This window comes from Erinaceus europaeus, chromosome 6, assembly GCF_950295315.1.
Source record: "Erinaceus europaeus chromosome 6, mEriEur2.1, whole genome shotgun sequence".
NCBI classification, from domain to species: domain Eukaryota; kingdom Metazoa; phylum Chordata; class Mammalia; order Eulipotyphla; family Erinaceidae; genus Erinaceus; species Erinaceus europaeus.
The window spans coordinates 59,300,139-59,323,960 of record NC_080167.1 but is presented as its reverse complement, the minus strand read 5'-3'; the positions used below and the strand labels follow the sequence as shown (position 1 = coordinate 59,323,960).

The window sequence follows — 23,822 nt, the reverse complement described above, 5'->3', positions numbered from 1 at the left end:
TCTGCTTTTGATATCAGAGAGATGTTGGCTTCATAGAAGCTGGAAGGGTGTATTCCTGTGTTTTCAATCTTCTGGAAGACTTTTAAAAGTAGCAGTATTGGAGCCCCACAGTTGTGCATTGGGTTAAGCGCATGTGGTGCAAAGCACAAGGACTGGCATAAGGATCCCGGTTTGAGCTCCCAGCACCCCATCTGTAGGGGGGTCGCTTCACAAATGGTGAAGCAGGTCTGCAGGTGTCTGTCTTTCTCTCCCCTTCTCTGTCTTCCCCTGCTCTCTCGATTTCTCTCTGTCCTGTCCAACAACAATGACATTAATAACAACAACAATAATAACCAAATAACAGTAAAACAACAAGAGCAACAAAAGAGGGAAAAAAAATAGCCTCCCGGAGATTCATGGTTCAGGCACCAAGCCCCAGTAATAACCCTGGAAGCAAAACAATAGAGGTATTAACTCTTCCTTGAAGGTTTTGTAGAACTCATTTGTAAAACCATCTGGTCCAATACTTTTATTCTTGGGAAGGTTTTTGATAACTGTTTCAATTTTGTTGGCTGTGATGGGCCTGTTCATATTATCTAGTTCTTCATTATTTAATTTTGGGAGTTTGTAGATATCTAGGAAATTGTCCATTTCTTCCAGATTCTCTAGCTTGGTGGCATATAGTTGTTCATAGAAGCCTCGCATGATTTGTTGAATTTCTGTGGTGTTTGTTTTGATATCTCCTCTTTCATTTACAACCTGATTTATTTGGGTCTTCTCCCTTTTTTGTTTTATGAGTCTGCCTAGCTCAGTTTTTTTAAAGTTATTGTGGCCACCTTTATGGCAGTTAACTTGTAGGAATGCATAGACTGTGAAGAGCATGAGCTTTTTTTTCTTAATAGAGCCTTTTCTTCTAAATCCTCCTCAGTGAAATAGATTTGATGATTGCCATTCTGCTTTTTAAATCACTCCAGTTTGGTGGCATTTCAGCTTTTTCAGCCATGCCAGGAGTTAGGTGCTGACCTCCCAAGTGTTCACCCATTGATAACTAGGAATCCATCCTGCTTTCACTGCCCTTCCTGCCCACACATGTCCTACCTCTGAGAATTCTCTGGTTTTAGAAAGTGGGTGTTTATCTGCTTCCAGCCTCTTTTGTTACCCCCTCAGAATGGGTCTGGGGACAAAATGAATCTGCCCATGGAAGCAGTAATGTGTCTTCCTGCCTCCCTCAGTACTCTGTTTTATTTGTTTGTTTATTTATTTATCTGTTTGTTTATTTTTGTCTTCAGTGTTATTGTTGAGGCTGCACTATGAACCCACTGTTCCTGGAAGCCTTTTTTTTCATTTTATTGAATAGGACAGAGAGAAATTGAGTGTGAGAGTGGGAGACAGAGGGAGAGAGACAGAGAGACACCTGCAGACCTGCTTCACCACTTATGAAGCGACCTGCTGGTGGGGAGCCAGGGCTTGAACTGGGATCCTTTCATGGGCCCTTGCACTTTGTACTCTGTGCACTTAACCAGGTGCACTACCACCCCCTTTTGTTCTTTCCAGCCCTACCCCCCAACCCTTACCAATGTTTCTGGTCCAGCACAAGATCCCAGGAGCCAGCCTGAGCTATCAGAGACTTTCCTCACTGTGGAGTAGTTAGAGCATGAAGTTCGTTGTTAGACAGTCCCATAGACACAATGCAGATAATAACACTTAACAGCAGGATCTTGGTGATTTACTGGGAGAATGGACATCAGGTACTCAGCAGTGTCTGCCACTTGCTTGATGCTCAGCATAGGACAGTCGTCTTCATTAGCATCAAGTTATAGTACAGTAACCAGTAGCAGTTCTGTAATCTTGAGAGGTTACAGTCTGTGGCGTGACTATGGCTGCTGCCTGCAACATCATGGCAGTTATATCTGATGTCAGAAGCACATGTACACAAACTTTTTCCTCTCTTGCATTTAGACTACTGCTTTGTTTTGTTGTGGTTGCTTGTCTTGTTTTTACCTCAATAGCCCAAAGTCTCCTCAGAGGTCAAGATTGACTATCACAGTAGTTATTCAAAATGAAGTGCTTTGTGTTCCAGAATGAAAACAAGGATTCCCGAGTGTTTAAACTATCATGTTATTAAGCATTGGCCTCTCAAAGGGACCATTGAATGCAGCATTCCATTGCATTGGTGAGCTAAGAGATTTCTGTCTTTGCTTTGTTTTGATTTTTTTTCCTTTTGTCATTGCTGAAGCTTCACTACACTAGGCTGACTTTTTCAGGTAACAAGTGAGAGCCAAAGAGAGAGAAAGTAAGACACTGCAATACCAAACCGTCCTCCAGTGCAGTGGGGGCCAGACTCAAACCTAGGTCACACACATAGCAAAGCAGTGCACTACCCAGTGAGTTATTTTGCTGGCCTCGGAAAGGTCTTTTAAAAGTCGGCTTCTTCGTATATGAGGCCCTGGGTTGAATCCAAAGCAGTGCAGAAAAGGTGAAAACCAGGTCTTTCATTTATGGTCATGCTTTATGCTCTAACATCATGGATTATTTCTTGGCAATTCCTTGTTCTTCCAATCTTTGTAAATGTGATCAGTTGTATTTAACTTGCAGTGAGTTCTATTACAAAAGAAAATCCTTGAATTATATCCTGTTTCTGGAAAGTTGGGACTGCTCCCTAGATACTTCCTAAAAACATTAGTCAGCCTCTGGAATCTTTGAACATCTAATAAATCTTTTATAACATCTGTTCCTTTGGAAATGTGTTCACAGCGCTTACGCTCTTGCCCGTCGTCAGGGTGGTTTTAAAATGCCAGGGTAGCACCTGTGATGGTGAAAACACGAAGCCAACGGCTTCTGACTGATTGAAATTACAGGATGAAGCTTTTAACTTTTCACTCTTTCTGCAGTCTACTATTTCTTGTTTCCCCCTCTGGAATGGAATGTCATGCCTTTACACTCTTTTATATTTTCATTAAATTGTCTCATCATTCAGAATAAAGTGATACCCCAATAATGGATGAAAACATAATATCCTGCTAAATGGCTCTGATAACACTTTAATAAATATGACATAATTCAGGATATCAACTGCTTGATGGCAGGTTGGAATTTGGAATTTTTTGACTTTACAGAAATCACTTTGAAGTGTTTCTCCCTGGTCTGCAGATTTGACTTACCATCAGCGTTACATAAATACATGGAGGATCAAAATCAGTTTATTGGCATTCTCTAGGGACTTAGGCACAGCTAACAATTCCTTTCATTTCACTCCTACTAAATACTTATTTCCTTGGTATGTTCTTTATTCAGAAAAGTCTCACTTTTCAGCTAACATCTATATTTTTCTTCCTACCTAGAAATAGTATTTTGAATTAAGTTAAAGGGTCTTAGTGATTGAGAAACACCCTTGGTAGTATCATTTGTGTAAAGGGCACAGTGTTGAAAATTAAAAGACATGAATACTAGCATGTATACTAGCTTCACAAGAACTTCATAGAACTTGGAAAGAAACTCATCAGTACAGTGATACCCCTGCTCCCCAATCAGATGCAGTCAGAAAATATTAGGTCTGAAAGATATATTGACAGGAGCTGGGCGATGGTGCTCCCAGTTGAGCACACACATTACCAGGCACAAGGAGCTGGGTTCATACCCCCGGATTCCACTTGCTGGGGGAAGCTTCATGAGCACTGAAGTAGTGCTACAGGCATCTGACTTTCTCCCTCATTATCTCACTCTCTCTTCTCAACATCTCTTTGTCCTATCAAAAAAAAAAAAAAAAAAGAAAGAAAGAAATAAGGAAAGAGAAAGAGAGGAAGAAAGAAAGAAAAAATGGCCACCAAGGAGCAGTGGATTTATAGTGCAGAGGCCAAGTACCAGCAAGAACCCTAGTGGGGGGAGTTGGGCAGTAGCACAGCAGGTTAAGTGCAGGTGGTGCAAAGCACAAGGACCAGTGTAAGGATCCCAGTTTGAGCCCCCAGATCCCCACCTGCAGGGGAGTCACTTCACAGGCAGTGAAGGCAGGTATGCAGGTGTCTTTCTCTCCCCCTCTCTGTCTTCCCCTCCTCTATCCAGTTCTCTCTGTCCTAAAAGAAAAAAAAAAAAAGAACCCTAGTGGTGATTATGGGGGAAAAACTGAGGGAGAGGCCAAGCTCACATATCTTTTATTATACTATGTTGTTATGATTGTTCAGTTTTTTTTTTAATTATTGTTAGGATTGTGATCAGTCTATAAATTAGACTTGATCCACAGCTGTGTGTGTCTAGGGAAATCTAGAGTGTGTTTGCATGTCCTTACTCCTGAATGGCTTCAGTACACTGAATGTAATGCATTCCCCTGAGGATAAAGAGGACCCTACTGCCTGTTGAAGACATAGTGACATATAACTTACCCTTTGTAAAGGCATTGTGCTGAAGCAGGGTGCAGGGAATGCTGCTAACCAAATGCCAGGCTGACTTCCTCCAGACAGGGTCAGAATGTCCTTCAAACCCGTCTTAACAGGCCATGTGCAGACAAGGTAAGCATCGTGAGGCAGTGGCTTACAGTGAGTCAGCCTGACGCATCATCAGGTGTAGTGATGCCACATGCTCAGACACAGGCCACATTGAACCCAAGAGAGGCCCTTCTGAGCAAGGTCATTTTCTCCACTCTGATACTCAGAGGCATTTGAGGTTGGTCCTTGGAATTTTCTACCTACTTTGAGTTATCTGGACATGTTTTAGGATTTAGGTCCAGGTTTAAAAGTCATCTGTCCTTACTAATAATTCTGTTATTTCTAGTTTCTTGTTGTTGCCTTTGCCTTCTGATTTGCTATGCTTCTGAACTACCCATCTTGATAAGTAATTGGAGATAGCCATTTTTTTAAATATATTTTACTTATTGGATAGAGATAGAGAAACAGAGATGTGCAGGCGATAGAAATGGAGAAAGAGAGACACCTGCAATACTGCTTCACCACTGGTAAGGTGTGTGTTCAACCAGGTGCATCACTATCAGGCCCCCTGGAGGTATTCAGATTGAACATCTGGATGTACACTATCTCAGTGGTAAAGCATATGCCTTGCATGTGTGAGGCCCTGAGTTTGAATCCCAGCATCTCACTTAAATAACTAACTAACTAAATAAATAAATAAATAATGAAATCAAGTAAAACAGATTATGTAGGGAACTTACTACCTAAAAAAAAAAAAAAAAAAAAAAACTCAGTAGACGGGAGAGACTCTCAGAAAGGATGTTTTGTGGAAACAGTTAGATGGACGCCATTACAGCTTTGGTTATTCAGTGACCCTTTGATTTCTCTTTTTCCTTCTCTATTCTTTCATTGTTTTGTTTTGATAAAATATATCCAGAATTGCAGCTATATTTTGGAAGGTCAGTCAGTCTCTGAGGAAATGAAACTGCTAGATATTTGATAAATTATTTTTTAATATTTACCATTTGAATAAATTCTTTCAGGGATTAATTTTTTGAGGAGCTAACTTTACCAGCGGAGTGTGGTCCCTGGAGCTGGCTGCTGCCTTCAGACCCACCTTTATCCTTAACTAACTACATGACTCCGGGCAGCTTACCTAACCTCTCTGTACCTCCCTTTCTTCCTGTAGGCTTTATATAACTGCCTTCTTTATCTGGTATTATATGAATGAAATTAATTTACATTTTGCCTTTTTTCATTTTATTATTTTATTGGGGGGTTAATAGTTTACAGTGCAATTGTTGAGAAATGGGTATGGTGTCTGCAAAACATTCTCACCCCAACTTAGGTCCTCTCTCACCACTCTGTAGCAGGACCCCAACATCCTCTCTACCCCCTCCCCCAGAGTCCTTTGCTCTGGTGCAATGTGAATTGATATTTTTAACCTCCTCAGAACAATGCCTTGGAATATAATATATGCTGTAAAAGTGATCAGATAACTAAATTCAGCTCCTCTGTTTGCTGCATCCCTGTGTTGGAACCATCATCTCTGAGCCCACTGGGAGCACTGATACACAGTTGTAAAGATTTGAGCCGTAAGAAGTTGGGTTTTTCCCTAGACTCCAGTATGCTGCCAGAATCTTCATAACCTGCCCAAATCCCGTCCATGTGTCCCCTCCCCACTAAGGACAACTTCACTTCTCAGACCAGTTGAGAACTTGTATTCAGTACAGCAAACTTTTCAGGTCTCTTTTCCTTTGTTTCTCCCTTTCTTCTAGCTGGGAAAATAATTTAGTGATTTAGCATTAATACTTCTTCAAAAATTCTCTGAGGCTTTAAAAAAAAACCAACTCATTTGTCACCCATGTCCCCAGGGAACTGCCCCAGGCACTCAGCAGCAGGCTTTTCCTGAAGGTTTTTCTCCACTTTCTAGAAATCCCATCATCCCTCTGGCTCTCCTTTAGCTCGTGTATTTGGCATCGTCATTCTGGCTTCAGCCTCTCTTAACATTTCCATTTTCCATCTGCAAATGTCTGTGCTCAACTCTGGACAAATTCTTCAGCTACACTGACAGAATCTTCACTCTCCAGACACAAATCTGTTGTTTTGCCTATCCAACAATCTTTTAAATTATTTCTATGATTATATATTTCCTTCTGGACCTTTTTTTGTTTTAGCTCTCTGAAACCGCATCCTATGTTTCTTTAAATGTTTGTGCCTAACTGCTAGAATCTATTGCTGATAATTCTGCCTTCTGTAATTCCTAAGTACCTGCTATCTCTTGTGTCGCTTATGTGTGCTGACTCTGAGGGTCCTTTCCACGTAGGAGCCCATAAAGTTTGGGGTTACAGTGCTGAGGAGGGGCCCAGGCCTGGGCAGAGAAGAAGCGAGCAGGAGGATTGATTAGGCAGGAGGAGAAGTCAAACCTCCATGCAGGCTGAACAACCTGGCAGGCTGCCTAGAGCCCTTTTCCTAGAAGCTCCCACATTGGGTCATGGTGGCCAGGAGGCAGACCCAGAAGGAGCTGCCAACAGGAAACATGGGATTCCCCCCACACCCAGCAGCCTGGCCTCGGAGCTCCCCAGAGTGACCCTGGAAGGGTAGGGGAAGACAGAAAGGGAGAGAGACAGAGATGCCTGATAACCATCTTCACTACTCATGAGGTGTCCCTGCTACAGGTGGTGAGTAGGGCCTCAAACCTGGGTCCTTACACTTGGCAATGCATGTGCTGAACCAGGTTCAGCATTGCCCGACCCCCACTAATTTCATCTTTAATGACCATGTTCTGTGGATCTATATGTTAGTGAACTTCAGGGCACTGATGTTTGCTTTGGGATATTTATTTTCTGCTGTATCTCAAGACTAACTAAGAGCGTTCTTCAACAAAGCAGAGGAACATTTATTCATTTGCAACTTGATTTTGCTAAAGCTTCAGAAAAAACAGTTAAGTTGTATTTTTATTTTTACTTATTTATAATCACCACTCATATTCTTTTTTGACGTGAAAAATTGCTTGAGACCAAAATAGGGCCAGAGAGTTTGCACAAGAATAGTGCACAGACTTGCATGCAAGATGTACTAAGTCAGTCCCAGCACCACGAAAAGTGAATGGTGTTCTAGTCAAAATAAATAAATTTTCATAATTGGCAGTTATATAGACCATTATCCCAAAAATTCCAATTGGGGAAACTGTGTAGTTTATTTAGTTATTCAAAAACAAATCTCTAATCTGAAGCTTTCATTTCTCCCATCATTCTTCTTCCACTACTGCCTCCTTTTTTTCCTTCTCCTTTTTTAAAAATAAATTTACTTATTTTATATAAAGGTGGAGAGGCAGAAAGAATGAAGTAGACCACAGCACCAAAGCTTCTTTCAGTGTAGTGGAGGCTGGGCTCGAAACTGGGTCACACACATAGCCAATCAGCTCCAGTCTTTGCTTTTGTCTTGTTTGGTTTTTGTTTTTTCTCTTAGGGAAAGCATGTTAAAGTGATCAATAAACATAGCCAGAGGCACAGTGAGGTTGCTGGTAATTCAACCCTTCGAAAGCATTAAATGAAACAAGACTTTCCATTGAAATATTAACTTGATGCTATATTAAACTGTCACTTCAAGCCTCTAGAAAAATATGAGTGAAACATGATAATAACAGCAATTTCCCAAAGCCACAGCCCAGGTCCACACTACATGCAAAGATATAAATATTTATCTGTTGCCTGTATCACTTAGCTTCTTCCTTGCCCAAGCCTTAAGTCAGCTGTGGATCTCTTAATGGCATTTTATTTTGCATGAGAAGAACAGCAAATCAGAGCTTCCTGCGGCTGGTTCTCTTCAGTGAGCACCTGAAAGCAAAGGAAACAGAAATCAGTGTCTGCTGCATTTTCTGTTTTAAGAATTCAGATTTTGCCATGTGGATCTGCCATTGCCTCCCAGGACAAATAAGCCAGGGGTTTTCAAAGGAAAATTTCAAGAGTCTTAAGAAAAATAAAATCTGGCTCTGTTGATGACACTAGGGAATTACTTAACAGATAGCTTTTTGTTTTAATGAAGACATGAAAATGTCAAATAATAATAAAGTGTTAGTGTCAGGCACACTAAGTTGCATACAGACAAAACACAAGTTCTTCTTGAAGAACAGAAGCCACAGCATAAGTGACTATATGGGGTGGCCTGAAGGGTCCCTCTGTGAAAGTAAAAAGTACTTAATAAAAGCTATCTTAAATTGCAGCTCTAGAACTGTGGAGTTATCTCATTGTGTACAAGCACAGGACTTGCGTACCTGAAGCCCCAGAGTCCCAGGGTTCAATCCCTGGCACCACCATAATCCAGAACTGAGCAGTATTCTGGTCTCTCTCTCATAAAAATAAATACATTTTTGAAAATTAAAAAAAGAATCAATAGAATACAAATATAAGTAGTGCCATGAATTCAACTCTGAAAATATGAATGCTGATACAAGAATAATTGTGATTGCCTCAGCATATACATATTTAAGTAAGCAAAGTAAGAATTGATGCTGATCCAGTTCAATTTTAATAATTGAGGAATATATATTCAGCACCTCTCCAGATAAAAGTTCCTTGTCATCACTGAATTGCAAGAAGTGAAAGCTGCCATTCTGGGGGCTTGGTGGAGCTTCTCTGCTTGCTGTGAACACACAGTGTGGAGAACTCTGAGCCCCAGAAAGGTATAAATGGCAGGGACCTATATGAAGAACCAAATATTCTTCTGTACTGTATAAAAGCTGTGCCTTTGCATATCAACTGTGGTCTGATATGAGTTCTTTGTTTCTTAGCCACACGTGACTGACCAGTATTGCCAAATGTTTGGTCCATTTGGGTTCTAACCTCCCTCTGGGCCTCAGGGTAGCAGCAACAGAAATGCACAGGCCACCAGACTCCTCGCCGGGAGTCTCTGGGGCTGCAGTGGAGCCTCCACGCACTAAGCCTAGAAAGGGAGGCAAGAAAGTGCAGGCAGGGAACAACTCTTGTGTTCATTCTCTCCCTCGCTGCAGAGAGGGGTTGCCTTCTAACTGTACAGACACATGGTAGAAAGCAAAATACAGGTTTGCACCTTTCTTAAAGGTCCCTCAGGCTAGGGAGACAGCATAATGGTTTTGCAAAAAGATTTTCATGCCCATCAGGTTAAGGCTCTGTAGGCCCAGGCACAGTCCTCAGCACCATCATTAGCCAGAGCTGAGCAAGTCCCTGGTATTTCTTTCAGTATCTCCTTCATTAAAAATAGAATAAATGTTAAAATATCTTTTTTTTTAATTTCTTTATTGGGGAATTAATGTTTTACATTCAACAGTAAATACAATAGTTTGTGCATGCATAACATTCCCCAGATTCCCATTTAACAATACAACCCCCACTATGTCATTCATCATCTTTCATGGACCTGTATTCTCCCCACCCACCCACCCACCCCAGAGTCTTTTACTTTGGTGTAAATACTCCAATTCCATTTCAGGTTCGACTTGTGTTTTCTTTTCTAATCTTGTTTTTCAACTTCGGCCTGAGAGTGAGATCATCCCATATTCATCCTTCTGTTTCTGACTTATTTCACTCAACATGATTTTTTCAAGGTCCATCCAAGATCGGCTGAAAACGGTGAAGTCACCATTTTTTACAGCTGAGTAGTATTCCATTGTGTATATATACCACAACTTGCTCAGGTGGGGAGCCGGGGTTCGAGCCGGGGTTCGAACCGGGATCCTTATGCCGGTCCTTGTGCTTTGCGCCACCTGCGCTTAACCCACTGCGCTACAGCCCGACTCCCTGTAAATATTTTTTAATATTTATTTATTCCCTTTTGTTGCCCTTGTTATTTTATTATAGTTATTATTGTTGTTGTTGATGATGATGTCGTTGTTGGATAGGACAAAGAGAAATCGAGAGAGGAGGGAAAGACAGAGGCGGGGAGAGAAATAGACAACTGCAGACCTGCTTTACCACCTGTGAAGCGACTCACCTGCAGGTGGGGAGGCGGAGGCTGGAACCGGGGTCCTTCCACTGGTCCTTAAATTTCTTTATTGGGGAATTAGTGGTTTACGGTAGACAGCAAAACACAATAGTTTGTACATGTGTAACTCTTCCCAGTTTTCCACATACCAGTTCAACCCCCACTAGGTCCTCCTCTGCCATCATGTTCCAGGACCTGAACCCTCCCCCCCTACACCAGAGTCTTTGACTTTGGTGCAGTACACCAACTCCAGTCCAAGTTCTGCTTAGTGTTTGCCCCTCTGATCTTGTTTTTCAACTTCTGTCTATGAGTGAGATCATCCCATACTCATCTTTCTGCCTCTGACTTACCTCACTTAACATGATTTCTTCAAGCTCCATCACTTTATCCCAGAGGTAAGCAGTGCTCAGGTATCTGGTATCATTTATCTGTCTGTCTGTCTTCCTTTTTTCCTCATTCTCTCTCTTTTGTAACAAGTAAATCTTTAAGAAAAATGACTAAGTAAATCCATATACTCCAAGGTATTCATCACAGGTATCTTATAAGAACTGGTCAAGGAATAAATGAGCTGAGGAGGTAGATGTTGTGTTGCCAGTGTTTCTATATCTAGTCAGAAAGAAACAAAGACAGTGGCTACTTCTCAGCTACTATTTTTATAGCTTTAGATCTGAAATGAGACACTGTCTTTTTAACCAATGGTGATTTACCATCTGTTTCGCAGTACCAAGACTTAATTTATTATTTCTTGGAAAGAGAAAAAGATGCTCTGCTCATCTGATTTCAAGTTATGAACAAGTTGAGGTGAAATTCTACTCAGAAAAGATTCCAACTTGGGGGCCGGTGGTAGTGCACCTGGTTGAGGCACATGTTAAAGTGTGTGAGGAGCTAGGTCCGAGGCCCCAGTCTCCCACTTGCAGGGGGAAAGCTTCACAGGTGGTGAAGCAGGACTGCAGGTCTCTCTCTAGCTCTCTAGCTCTCGCTCTCTCTCTCTCCCTCTCTCCCTTCCTCTCAATTTCTGGCTGTCTCTATCCAATATGTAAATAAAGATAATAAAATTTAAAAAAAGAAAATATTCCCAGTTGGGCAGTGGTGTACCCAGTTGAGCATACACATTGCCATGTGCAAGGACCTGAGTTTGAGCCCCCAGTTGTCACCTGCAAGGGGAAGCTTTGGGAATGGTGAAGCAGTGCTGCAGATGCCTCTCTCCATCTTTTTCTTTCCTTCCTCTCTCAATTTCTCTCTATCCTATCAAATAAAAAAGAAATGAAAAAATAAAAATGGCCACCAGGAGCAATGGATTCATTGGGCATGCACCAAGCCTCAGCATATGACCCTTGATGGCAAAAAAAAAAAAGCTAAACAAAAAAGGGGACAGAAACATCTTTAAAATCTGTCAGGAAAAAAAAAGGGCCAGGCAGTATGGTAACACATCAGGTTAAGCACACATGGCCCAAAGTGCAAGGACCAGTACAAGGATCCCTGTTTGAGCCCCCGGCTCCCCACCTGCAGGGGAGTCACGTCATAAGCGGTGAAGCAGGTCTGCAAGTGTCTGTCTTTCTCTCCCCCTCTCTGTCTTCCCTCCTCTCTCAATTTATCTCTGTCCTATCCAACAACAACAGCAGCAGCAATGGCAGCAATAACAAGGGAAACAAAATGGAAAAAAATGACCTCCAGGAGCAGGATTTGTAGTGCAGGCACCAAGCTCCAGTGATAATCCTGGAGGCAAAAAAAAAAAAAAAAAAAATCTGTAAAAACTTTGAGTAGCCAGAATCCAAATTGTGTACTAAAGATGGCAAAATATTATGAGATTTGATTACCGATAGTGTTAGCCACTAGCATTGAAAGACTTTCTAACTACTATAATAAAATTCTCATTGTAAAATGATAGAAACAAATGATATTCTTTAGGAAAGGATGAAAGAAATCAAAACTACCCCCAGATCCTACCACCACCACCACCATTGGACACCATTCTCCCAGGCTTCTTTCTGTAAACGCACAGTATAAATATTCTTTGCAACTTTAGAATCACACTCACATGGTCCAGTGGCCTGGACGTGGGTTATGAGCATAAAAGGTCCTTCTGGAAGTCTTCCTTCCCTCTCATTTTAAAGAAAGGAGACCTTAAATTTTCTTTGGAAAGTGTCCTGTGACCCCTGTTTTATAAATCTCTGCTTTTGAGGAGGTGTGTCTCCCCCTGGTGGCCTTTTAGAGTATAGTCACAAGTGACGGCCACTCAGGTTGTGTTTTTGCAACTAATGGGAAACGGGGTCAAAGCTGGGACTTGGCCAAAGGACCTGATGAACACCAGCTTTGGAACCAGAGTGTCTCCATTAGTCTGAAGAGTGGGAGATAGTTCTCAATGATGGCACAGCCTCCACCCTTCACAAGACAGCAGGACCTCGTGAGAAGCAGAAGCTAGAAACAGTCATGGTGGGAAGGGAATGGTGCATTGGGTTGAGCACACACATTACTGTATGCCAAGATCCAGGTTCAAGCCCCCAGACCCCTGCAGGGGAGAAGCCTCATGAGTGGTGAAGCAGTACTGCAGGTGTCTCTATTTATCTGTTTTTCCCTTCCCCTCTTAATTTCTCTTTCTGTCCTGTCAAATAAAAGAAAGGGGGGAGAAAAGAGCTGGGAAGACAGCATAATGGTTATGTGAAAAGACTTTCGTGCCAGAGCAGGGTGGTGGCACACCTGGTTGAGTGCACGTGTTACAGTGCACAAGGAACCAGGTTCAATCCCCCAGCCCCTACCTGCAGGGGGAAAGCTTTGCAAGTGGTGAAGCAAGGCTGCGGGTCTCTCTCTCTCTCTCTCTCTCTCTCTCTCTCTTCCTTTCTATCTCCCCCTTCCCTCTCAATTTCTGGCTGTCTCTATCCAATTAATAAATAAAGATAATTTTTTAATTTTTTAAAAAGACTTTCATGCCTGAAGCTCCCATAAGCCAAAACTGATCAGTGTTCTGGCATCAAATAAAATATTTTTTAAAAATAGCCACTAGGAGCAATGGATTTGTCCTGCAGGCACAGAGCCCCGGGGGTGAGGTGGGGGGAACCTGGCGGCAGTGAAAAGAAAAAAATATATCATCAGGGTATCTGGGGAGGGAAGGGAGGTAGAGTGTAACTTCTCTGTAAGAGAATTATGGAAAGGACCAGTCACTTGTTCTCTTGCCTTACACAATTATATCCAGGTTTGTTCTTTCCCACCTCCCAAATACTAGAAAAACATCTCTTGTGGCAATAAAGTTACATTTTTCAGTCTGCTTCTATGTGATACACACAGATCTGGTCACAGGCCGTAAAACAGGCTTGTTTTCTGCAAAAGGACATGTAATGGTTGGAGGGCTGCAGATTGTATAAACACTGTGACAGAGAAGTTGTATTTCACACCTGAGTGAGCCCCTTTTGATTGGCTAATTTGTCTTCCTCTCCCCTGCAGTATATAGTGGAGTGTCACGGGGTCACCCTTCTCCCCCAGTTCTTGGGCATGTACCGACTGAACGTTGACGGTGTTGAAATCTACGTGATTGTGACAAGAAATGTCTTCAGCCACCGGCTCTCTGTATATAGGAAATATGACCTAAAGGTGAGGTATGCTTTTTAAATGTTTACGAAGTAATTAAGCTTACTCCTCAAAAGTGTGCATTCTTATTGATTGTACTGAATGTTTAGAAGGTGCTCAGAGCTTTAAATCCCCGGGCAGAAAGCAAAGCAGTTCCTTCCTGCTGAAAATGGTTTACTGACTCTTTAAGAAGACCGTCATTCCTATTAGCCATGTCATGTCTAATTTATTCAGCAAGTTTCTGTCGAACACCAGCTACATAGTAAGCACTGTTTGTTAGTAAGCACAAACAGACCAAATCTACTCTTTAGGAAACTGGCATCCTGGATGACGAAGACAGGCAGTGAGGAAAAGTACTTGGCAGTGATATAGCATAGACAAACCTCACTCAGCGATGTTATGATGGTAGTTCCAATAAGCTATCCTATCCCATCTAGGCAGAAAGTGGGCAACACCGCCCCGGCTTGTGACATTGCACTCTGACATGTGTGTATAATGACGTAACCTCACAATGCATGTCTCCAAATGCCTTCCTGCCATTGAAAGGCATGTGCCTGTGTCTTAGGATGTGACAAATAATGTGAACAAGAGAATATGGAAGGAATACAGGTTTATTTTTTATTAATGATTTAATATTAATTTACAAGATTATGAGACACGGGTCTAATTCCACGCCTTTCCCATTCAGACTTCTCTCCACTGGCAACTGCAGTAGTTCTCCCAAGGTCACAGAATATGGCTTGACTTATTTCTATAACTGTCTATATTATATATATATTTGCCATTTTTTTCTATTGCCCTGCCTTTCCTTCCTTTCTAAGTCATACCTACATCTGTTGCTACTTCCAAAAAATGGCCTTCCTTTTTTCATCTTCTCTCTCTGGGCCTTAGGGTCTTGATGGAATTAGAGTTCAGAGCCATCTGGTCATCTTCCCATAACATTGCTCCCCCTTTGAGGGTGTGGACCAAGATTCTTTTTGAGGTGCAGGAGGTTGGAATTCTGGCTTCTGTAATTGCTTCTCTGCTGGATGTGGGTGTTGGCAGGTGGATCCATACCCCTAGTCTATTTCTGTGAGCCAAGTTTGATCAGAATACCACCAGGCCCACCATTTCTGCTGTGTGTGGCTGTGTTCTACTGTATGAAGCCTTTATGTACTGGCAAGCTGTCAAGCTCAGGGTGATTGGTGGGTACAAGTTGTCTTTGTAATTGGCTCCTTCCAGTATCTCAGGGCATTAACTGTTTAGCACCTGGTCAGCTAGTGGGAGTTTGTGTACCTGGGGCTGGAGGGTAAGAGAGACCAAGTACATTGGTCTATGATCTTCTTCCAGCATTGAATCAGCCAGCACAGAGCTTTGCTGTGGAACAACTGCTGATATCAGGTCACTGAAGAACAAAGCACCAGTGGCCCTTCTTGGGTGACATGTAGAGGAACTCACTGCACACTGGTTTCACAGCTTTTTTTTTTTCTTTTTGCACTGAATTTTCCCCCAAATAAATTTTTCTGCTTGAACTCAATCCCAGAAGCCCAGATCATTCTGGACAATGCCAGAGAGCTCTGATGTAGGTTTTGTTTGGTTGGTTGGTTGGTTTTTTATGGTCACTTTTTTTCTTTTATTGATTTTTAAGTTGATTTAATAATTATCAACAAGACTATAGGATAAGAGGGGTACAAAATAATTCCACACAATCCCAACCACCAGAATCCCATATCTCATCCCCTCCATTGGAAGCTTTCTTATTCTTTATCCCTCTGGGAGTATGGTCCCAGGATAATTATGGAGTGCAGAAGGTGGGAGGTATGGCTTCCATAATTGCTTCTCCTCTGAACATGGGCGTTGGCAAGTCAATCCATACTCCCAGTCTGTCTCTGTCTTTCCCTAGTGGGATAGGGCTCTGGGAAGGTGGGATTCCAGGACACAATGGTGAGGTTATCTGCCCAGGGAAGTCAGGTTAGCATCTGCAACTTGGTGGTTGAAAAGCATTAACATATAAAGCAGAACAAATTGTTTAATAATCAGGAACCTAAAGGTAAGAATAGAGCAGATGAGATTTGGGGTCTCCCTTTTGGAAAAAGCTAGGGAGTGTATTTTATGTTTATTCTAAGGGGGCCCATGACTTTACTAATTTAATTTTGCCTGAGCCCGACAGCTAACATGCAGGTGGGCTAAAAGAATTGTCTGGGGAAATGGTGGTTATGGCATAGTTTTTAAAACCAATGTGCATAGAAGTGACCAAGACCAATAATAGAGTTTTCTTCCACTTTATACCACTGTGTGTCATCCCAGGGCCTGGGATGCAAGTGAGATGCAACGAAACAAAACAAAACAGAAACACAGGTAGGGTTTTAGAGCTGATCTCCAAGGGAAGAAGGGTAGAAAGTACCAGGGATGCCTTGCCCACAGTTAGGAAAATATGTCCATCCAGTACCCTAGACAGGCAATCAGAGAGCATTTGTGCCCACATCTGGGAGACATCAGGTAGTGAAAGCAGTTTACTACCCCATAGTCACTGCCACCAGCTGGTGGCCCACTCCTCTTAGCCATTTTTGCCAGGTGGCGTACCAAAAGTGTGGTTCTAGTCCAGTACTTGGTGAATTAGCAGTCTAAGGGTTGTCAGGCTTTCTGGTTGTCTGCTGGAGCAAGAACTGGAGAAAATACAACACAGAGACCCTGATACTCTCTCTAGAGTCTGGAATACTGGAGCAGGAACCTCCATGCTGGGCTAGGAAGGGGGAGAGCACAGCCCACTCTGGACCAGACTGAAAGCAGGGTTGGTACTTACCTCTGTGCTCTACTGGGAAATGTTTGCACATTTTAAACATTTTGAATGTGCATCCTTTGTGTGCTTGTCTTCTCATTATCTCTTTGTCTTCCAGGGCTCTACAGTGGCTAGAGAAGCTAGTGACAAAGAAAAGGTAAAAGACCCACCACCCTTTCTTCACCATGGTTCTGGGGTTTGCTCAAACTGTATCTTTAATTTTTCCATAAGTTTTGAATGAAGTTACATTGCATTACAACATGGTATAAGTTTCAGGTGTGCATTATTGTGAATCAGCCTATGCATGGACTCTGTCAAGTTCACCGCTAAAGTTCCCAGTCAGCCTTTCACCATGTAACTCACCCCTTTTATCCGACTGTGGCTTCATTTGGGTCTTTCCTCCTTACTCCCCTCCCCTCCCTTCCACTCCTCTCTCCTCTCCTCTCTTCTCCCTTCTTCCTCCACTGTGATTTCTCACTGTTGCCATTATGAGAGACACAATTTTGAAGTGAGGAGTGTTAAAGCATTTCTCCTCCTGTTTGCTTCCCCTGCACCTCTTTGTTGGGTAATGAAATCATTCTTTTACATATGCTTAAAAGAACCCTCTCACATGCAGCGTGGTCTTGAGAACTCAGCCCCCTATATAGGAACTTATGACCAAAATGACCAAGTTCAGTTCAGCAGTGTGTGTGTGGGGGGTGGGGGGAAGTAGGGGGCTCTCAAGCCATCTCTATCCTCAACTAGCCAGGTGTGACTTGAATGACTTTCCTGACTTTTAAGCTACAATTTTCATACCCATTATAATGAGGCTATTGAACTGAACATTGCCTTTTTTTTTTTAATTTAAGAAAGGAGGCATTGACAAAACCATAGGATAGGAAGGGTACAACTCCACACAATTCCCACAACCCGATCTCCATATCCCATCCCCTCCCCTGATAGCTTTCCCATTCTCTATCCCTCTGGGAGTAGGGACCCAGGGTCATTGTGGGTTGCAGAAGGGGGAAGGTCTGGCTTCTGTAATTGCTTCCCCGCTGAACATGGGCATTGACTGGTCGGTCCATACCCCAGTCTGCCTCTCTCTTTCCCTAGTAGGGTGGGGCTCTGGGGAATCAGAGCTCCAGGACACATTGGTGGGGTCATCAGTCCAGAGAAGCTTGATCAGCAACATGCTGGCATCTGGAACCTGGTGGCTGAAAAGAGAGTTAACATATAAAGCCAAACAAATTGTTGAACAACCATGGACCTAAAGACTGGAATAGTGCAGATGAAGTGTGTGTGTGTGTGGGGGGGGTACTCACTGCAGACTCTAGTGTACTTCTGCTTTCAGGCATATATTTTGCTGTCGGGTCTCTGGCGGGGTGATCTCCAGGGGAATGGTAACGGACCAGTTCTTTCTAGAGTAAAGACACCAGGGAGCCCTGCAGCGTGCTCAGAACTCATTTATTAGCAGGTGGAAATGAGTTAAATAGAAAACCAAACAAAGGGAATTATTGAAATATGTCAGAAATTACAGGTTTCTTAAAGATCAGCTTGCCCTTATGGTAGGGGGCTGGTATGACAGGAATTGATGAGATACAAGATAGTTATTCTCCATGACGCAAGCAACTTAATTATCCAAAGGTACTTGAGAGAAGCATAGGGGTTAAACCAGTAGGGTGAGACAGAGAGAAGATGGATATCAAAAGGCCATATAGTTTGGAATTTCTCTTGTCTGGGGTCTGAGGTGTATGATGGAGTGTGTGATAAGGTGTGTTGTTCTGTGATCAGAAGGTGACTTTGAATAAGTGAATCTGCAGCCATGTAGACTGCAGTTAATGGAGGGAAGTATTGGGGTTTCTGTGGGCCTGAGAGTCAAGAAGGAAAGAACTAAGTCTGAGTTTCCCCCCTTTTGCTCACCTCGGTTGAGAGAGACTCACCAAGAGGTTATCTTCTCAGACCTCCATCCAAGGATGGGGGTAGTTCTCCCTAAGCTCTATCAGGCTTACACATAGTCCCAACGTTTTACCCTAGTTTATAGATACGTGTGAGCATATGCTGTATCTCATGGAACGTGGTCTATATCTAGGTTTTGGGACTTTGTTAGGAAGCGAGCCACCTGGAGTAGAATTAGAGAATACTATGAAAGGACAGGTCTCACCTGAGTAATGAAGCTGAAGGGCTGTCATTCCACACCTAAAGTCTCTGGACACAGTCTGAGGTGAAGCATGTTGAGGTGGCACTCGTTGTGTTGATTAGGTTGTGATTGGCAGATGCAATATTATTTGATATGAATTGAGAGAAGCATGCAGGAAAGTGCACCCCACCCTAAGGTTCCAGGACTAGGGGAAATATAGGCTCTATAGTGGAAATGTGAGGTTCCTCCTTTCTTAGGGTTCAAGAAGACAATGGATAGTTATTGTTATCATCACATTATTTGGTAATTGGGTTAACTTTGAAAAGTTTCTTTGTTAGGGTTTGCTGTATAATACCCAGTATCTTGTATATAGCTGTGCCACCGGTTGCTTCTATTCTCCCTGGTCTAGGCTTTTGAAAGAGTCCACATATCAAAGACTCAGCCTATGTATTAAAAAGACTCAGTCTGTGTTTTAAAAAGTTTGAGACATACAATTTCTCCCCCTCTTATATTAATTAAATATTGATTTATATGACTACACTTTAATAGGAATGTACATAAACACCATTCCCACCACCAAAAGACTGTGTCCCATCCCACCTACCCACCCCACCCCACCCCCCACCACCCTGGGAAGCCGAATGTCCACCCTCCCCCTCACCACAGGATTTTTACTTTAGTGCCCTACTTACTCTCAATTTAGTCAAATCCTGCTTTTAGTTTCCCTTTCTGTTCTTCTTTCTCAACTTCTGTTGATGAGTGGGATCATCCCATACTCACCTTTATCTTTCTGACTTAGCTCACTTAAGATAATTCCTTCTAGCTCTGTCCAAGATGGGTCAGAGAAGGTAGGTCATTGTTCTTAATAGCTGCATAGTGAACATTGCCTCTTAAATATTGTCTTGAATGAGCTTCAAAGTTCTCTCCAACTGACAGTGTTAAGATAGGGATTAGGGATGAGGAGACTACTGCATTTCAACCTTTCTGAAGTCAGTACACTTTAGGTAATATTTGAAGTACATTTAGTTTAGCGTGTAAGATTGTAGACAGATTCAAATTTAGAATGAAATTAACCTTTGCTTATCTGAAAGACACCTTTGTTTTCTTAGTTATTCCTCTTCATCACTTTTTGTTTTGTTGTGATTTTAATCAAACCACTTAAAAACTAGGCTCAAGGCTTTGGGTTTTGAGGTTTTTTTGGTTTGTGTTTTTAGATATGTATAGTCCCAGCAAATGAACCCAGAGTCTCATGAATGTATGATGCTACTGGATCTCCTGGCCTATTTTTCATTCTCTGTTTGGAGTTAGGGAGAGACACCTTCTTGTTTCAGAAGGAGCAGCTCTGCAAGGCTACCTACCAGCCTCTAGATCACAGGTGTTCTAGGTTACAAGCTGGGGCAGGGCAACAGGAAATAACTGAAGGAACAAAATGCCAAAATAAGTAAAACGCAAGTTGAAAGCAACAAGGCCTGCCTTGGCAGAGGGGCTTGGTGTCTCTGAAGTAGCAGTTGGCTTATAATGGAACTATAATTGAGGCAGAATTTACTGAATGAACACATAAAGTCAAGTGCAGTGTAGTAATAGAACTAAGCTCTTCAAGCATTTGGGGCTCTAAAACTTCTTTCCTTTTCTTTTTCCTAGCAATTTGCAGGTTTTCTTTTCATCATTTCGTATTTCTCACTCTTTCAAAACAGTGTGCTGCTGTTTTCCTAAGCAAAAGTGTGCATGCTGTCAAAACAATCACTTACCTCTAGAAGTAATTTAGAGGTTAAAAATATTTATCTCCTCTATTTCAATTTTCTCTGAATAAAACCAAATGGCTTGGGAGAATTTTATTCATTCATTCATTCATTCATTTTATTTATTTTTACTGTTACTCTCATCATTATGACAGCATTCGTTACAAAGTGATTGTCACCAGAACAGTTTCCATAGATAATCTCCTTCCCTGTGACTTTAATAAGTCATGAGAATTCTTGGGGTTTTCCCCCCCTATTTGTGTCATTATGACTGTTTCAATTCCCCATACTTTAAACTTGTTGATGTACACGTTTCAAGGCTGTCATTTCAAATATTTGGTCACCTGGGTGCAGACAGGGCCCCATCTCTGAGCATTCTGCCTGACACATAATTAGTGTGATTTGCATTAACATGGTAATGAAGATGGACTGGAAAGAAATAAAGAAGTTATATTCCACCAATAATAGCATCACTTTCGTGGAGCGAGTATCAGGACATGCATATACAGATGTCTTGGGTTTGTGTTTTTTTTTTTAATCAGAACAGCACTTTGCGGGAAAAATACCATTGTCAAATTCTGACAGCTGCTATGACTTGTTTTATTCTTTAATTCTTTCCTTTTTAATGGAAGGGCATCTTCCATTCACGGCTCCAGCAGTTCCGCCTCCTCTAAATGAGAGGGAGAAATGCGAATCTCCCTGGTGGTCGATCTTTTCACAGCTGCGCTGCAATTCCAGTGCGGCATCAAATTAGTAATTCTAGCTGAGCGGACTGCTTTTTACAAATGACAGACTTAGCATGCTGCCAGCAAGCCAGCGACTCAGCAGGGACTCTGGGAAGTAAAAGAAAAACATAACTGGACTCACTTGATTTCTGGGGGATTTGACCTGACTCTTTAAAAAGCCCATGTTCTTGAGCAAGAGAGTCCTGGGGCTTCACACAGATATGCATTTTGTTCATCACTCTGCTCCATACTCCTCAAAACTCAGGTCTGATTTTGTTAGGTAAAGTGAAGCCAGTCTAATGGAGCTAAGGGTCACAATAAGAAGATTCCTTGTAACATATAACCTCCTTCTTGGAACTCATTTGAAAGAAAGCAGCTGCCCCTACAATTGGCATTTGTGTGGCTATATTGGCAATAATCATTGTTGACACTTTGATAATGGGCTACAGAAAGCTGCTTTGTCGATTCTTGGGCATTTTGAATTGCCCTGGCAATTAAATGACTGTCACCCTCTCTGACATTTTACCTATTTTACAGACTGAAGTTTCAGGGGGACTCAGCATTTATACCCTCCTGTTCTAAAAATGCTTTGCTAGACCAGTCCCCTGCATTTCTTTTGTGATCTTTAAATTGTAACCAATTATCATTAACTGCCACCTCTCTCTCGCTGACATTCTCATTCTCTCTCTCTCTCTCTCTCTCTCTCTCTCTCTGACAAGGGGGCTGCAATTCAGGACAGGGAGCAAAGGTGGCGGGTCCAAAGGCACAGAAGTGCAGCCTCTGGGGGTCTTTCTTTGGTTCTCAGAGTAAGTGCTTCCTTTTCCACTATCAGCAGAGACACCACCACCACCCCACCAGCTTACCCCCTCCCCCCCCACACACACACACCTGCAAAGGGAGGTTGGCAAGGTTTGGGGCCCTAATCTCAGTTTATGCTTGAACCTTCCATAAAATTCCTTTCCTCCCAAGAAGGAAGAGAATCATTTCCCTTTACATCCAGTGTTAAGAACCCTATTCCTAGCACCCAGAGCTTGGGGGTGGGGGGAGTGTCTATGAGGGCAAAAGCAGGACCTAGTTCTCAGCCCTGAAATGAAAGGCAACACCAGTATCATCTGCCCATTGACCTGGAGATGTTTTATAAAAGAGATGCTTGAGCAGAATGGCACCCTGGGCTTAGGAAATTGAGTCCCAGCCACTGTTCTGCCTATAGTAGAGATTTAGGATTTGGGGTAAATCACAGACATTATTGTCCTCATTTGTAAAATTAGAGGATTTGATGGTACCTTTGGGTCTAATGTTTTGGCGTTTATAAGAATCAATTTCAAACAATACCTTCCTGGACCCCATTCAGCGGAGGTGCGGTTCAGTTGTTGACATTACTTGAAGAGTCCTGGATTGGAGAATCACTACAATCTTGTCCATTCTTAGTTTGCTGTTGTTAACAGGGGGAGATGCAAGCCATCAGGTTATATCAGCAGATGTCTGAGCAAGCCTGAGAAACCCGTAATGTAAGCCATGAGGGTTATTCTGGGAAGTGAAGTTGTGAGGATTAAGTGCATTTGGAATCTGGCCCAGTGGTGAGAGCGGTTTGTGAGAAATTGACGATGGCAGGAATGATGCTAACGGCCACCTCCCAGATGACAGCGTCCGAGTCCTCCAGTCAGTCTGGTTGGCAGCCATGTGGAAACCCTCCACTGCCTAGGATTAGTTTAAATTTCACCGGGATGAACTCCATGCAGGTATACCAGCCTGTGTGAAGCAGTGCTGTCTAAAAGGGTATGCGTTTAACCTGACAAATCCTGTTTACTTGGCTTTCGAAAGAGTTGAGGTGGAAAAAAAAAAAAGACCTTAAGACTTTGGCATGTGGCCTGAATCTATGCCAAGCCAAGCTGCTCCCTAGATGTGACTATAAAAATAAAAAAAATTAGGGTCAGGTTTGAGCCCCTGGCCACCTGCATAGGGGAAGCTTCTTGAGCAGTGCAGTGGTTCTGTGGTGTCTCTTTTTTCTCTGTCTCTCACTCTTATTTCTCTCTCCCTCCCTGTCATTCTCTATCTTAAAAAATAATGGCTAAATTTTAAAGAATCTGCTCTTAGTGATTAATGAAATCTGCTCTTAATTAATGAGTCTGTTCTTAATGATTATCATTAAAAAATGATGATTAAATTTTAAAGAGTTATGGAATCATGCAAGTATGGAACCCCCACCAATTACTCTGGTGGCAAATTAAAAGCAAAAAAGAAAGAAATAGTAATAAAGTTTTGATGTTCTCTAGCTTAGCATTAAACCGTAGATTCTAGAACTTAGCAAACCTGTTTTTCTACACAGACTTTTCTTAGATTAGCATCACAGACTCCATGCCACAGAATCTTTGGGTCAGTTATAAGCAAGACAACTTTGTTGGTCTCACCTGCAGTGTAACTACCACATATCAGGGGGAAAAAAAGGACAAAGTTTTACTTTTCAAATATTACCTTCAGAATATCCAGAAAAATAAAATAGCCAACTCTTAGGTTCCACCAGCTTGAAAACTGCCAAAATGAGGGCTGACTTTGTCTAGTTTTGTACTTCTTAAGGCCAACCCTATT

At 42.2% G+C, this 23,822-nt stretch overlaps 1 protein-coding gene across 1 annotated transcript in view; it reads left to right on the top strand.

The window, feature by feature from the left end:
- The window catches only part of PIP4K2A (phosphatidylinositol-5-phosphate 4-kinase type 2 alpha), a 173,547-nt gene that overhangs the window by 123,993 nt on the left and 25,732 nt on the right, over positions 1-23,822 (top strand). Inside the window, exons 5-6 of the mRNA XM_007526374.3 lie at positions 13,776-13,922; positions 16,775-16,813. Of these exons, the coding sequence (XP_007526436.1) occupies positions 13,776-13,922; positions 16,775-16,813 (186 nt within the window). The remainder of the gene's footprint in view (positions 1-13,775; positions 13,923-16,774; positions 16,814-23,822) is intronic.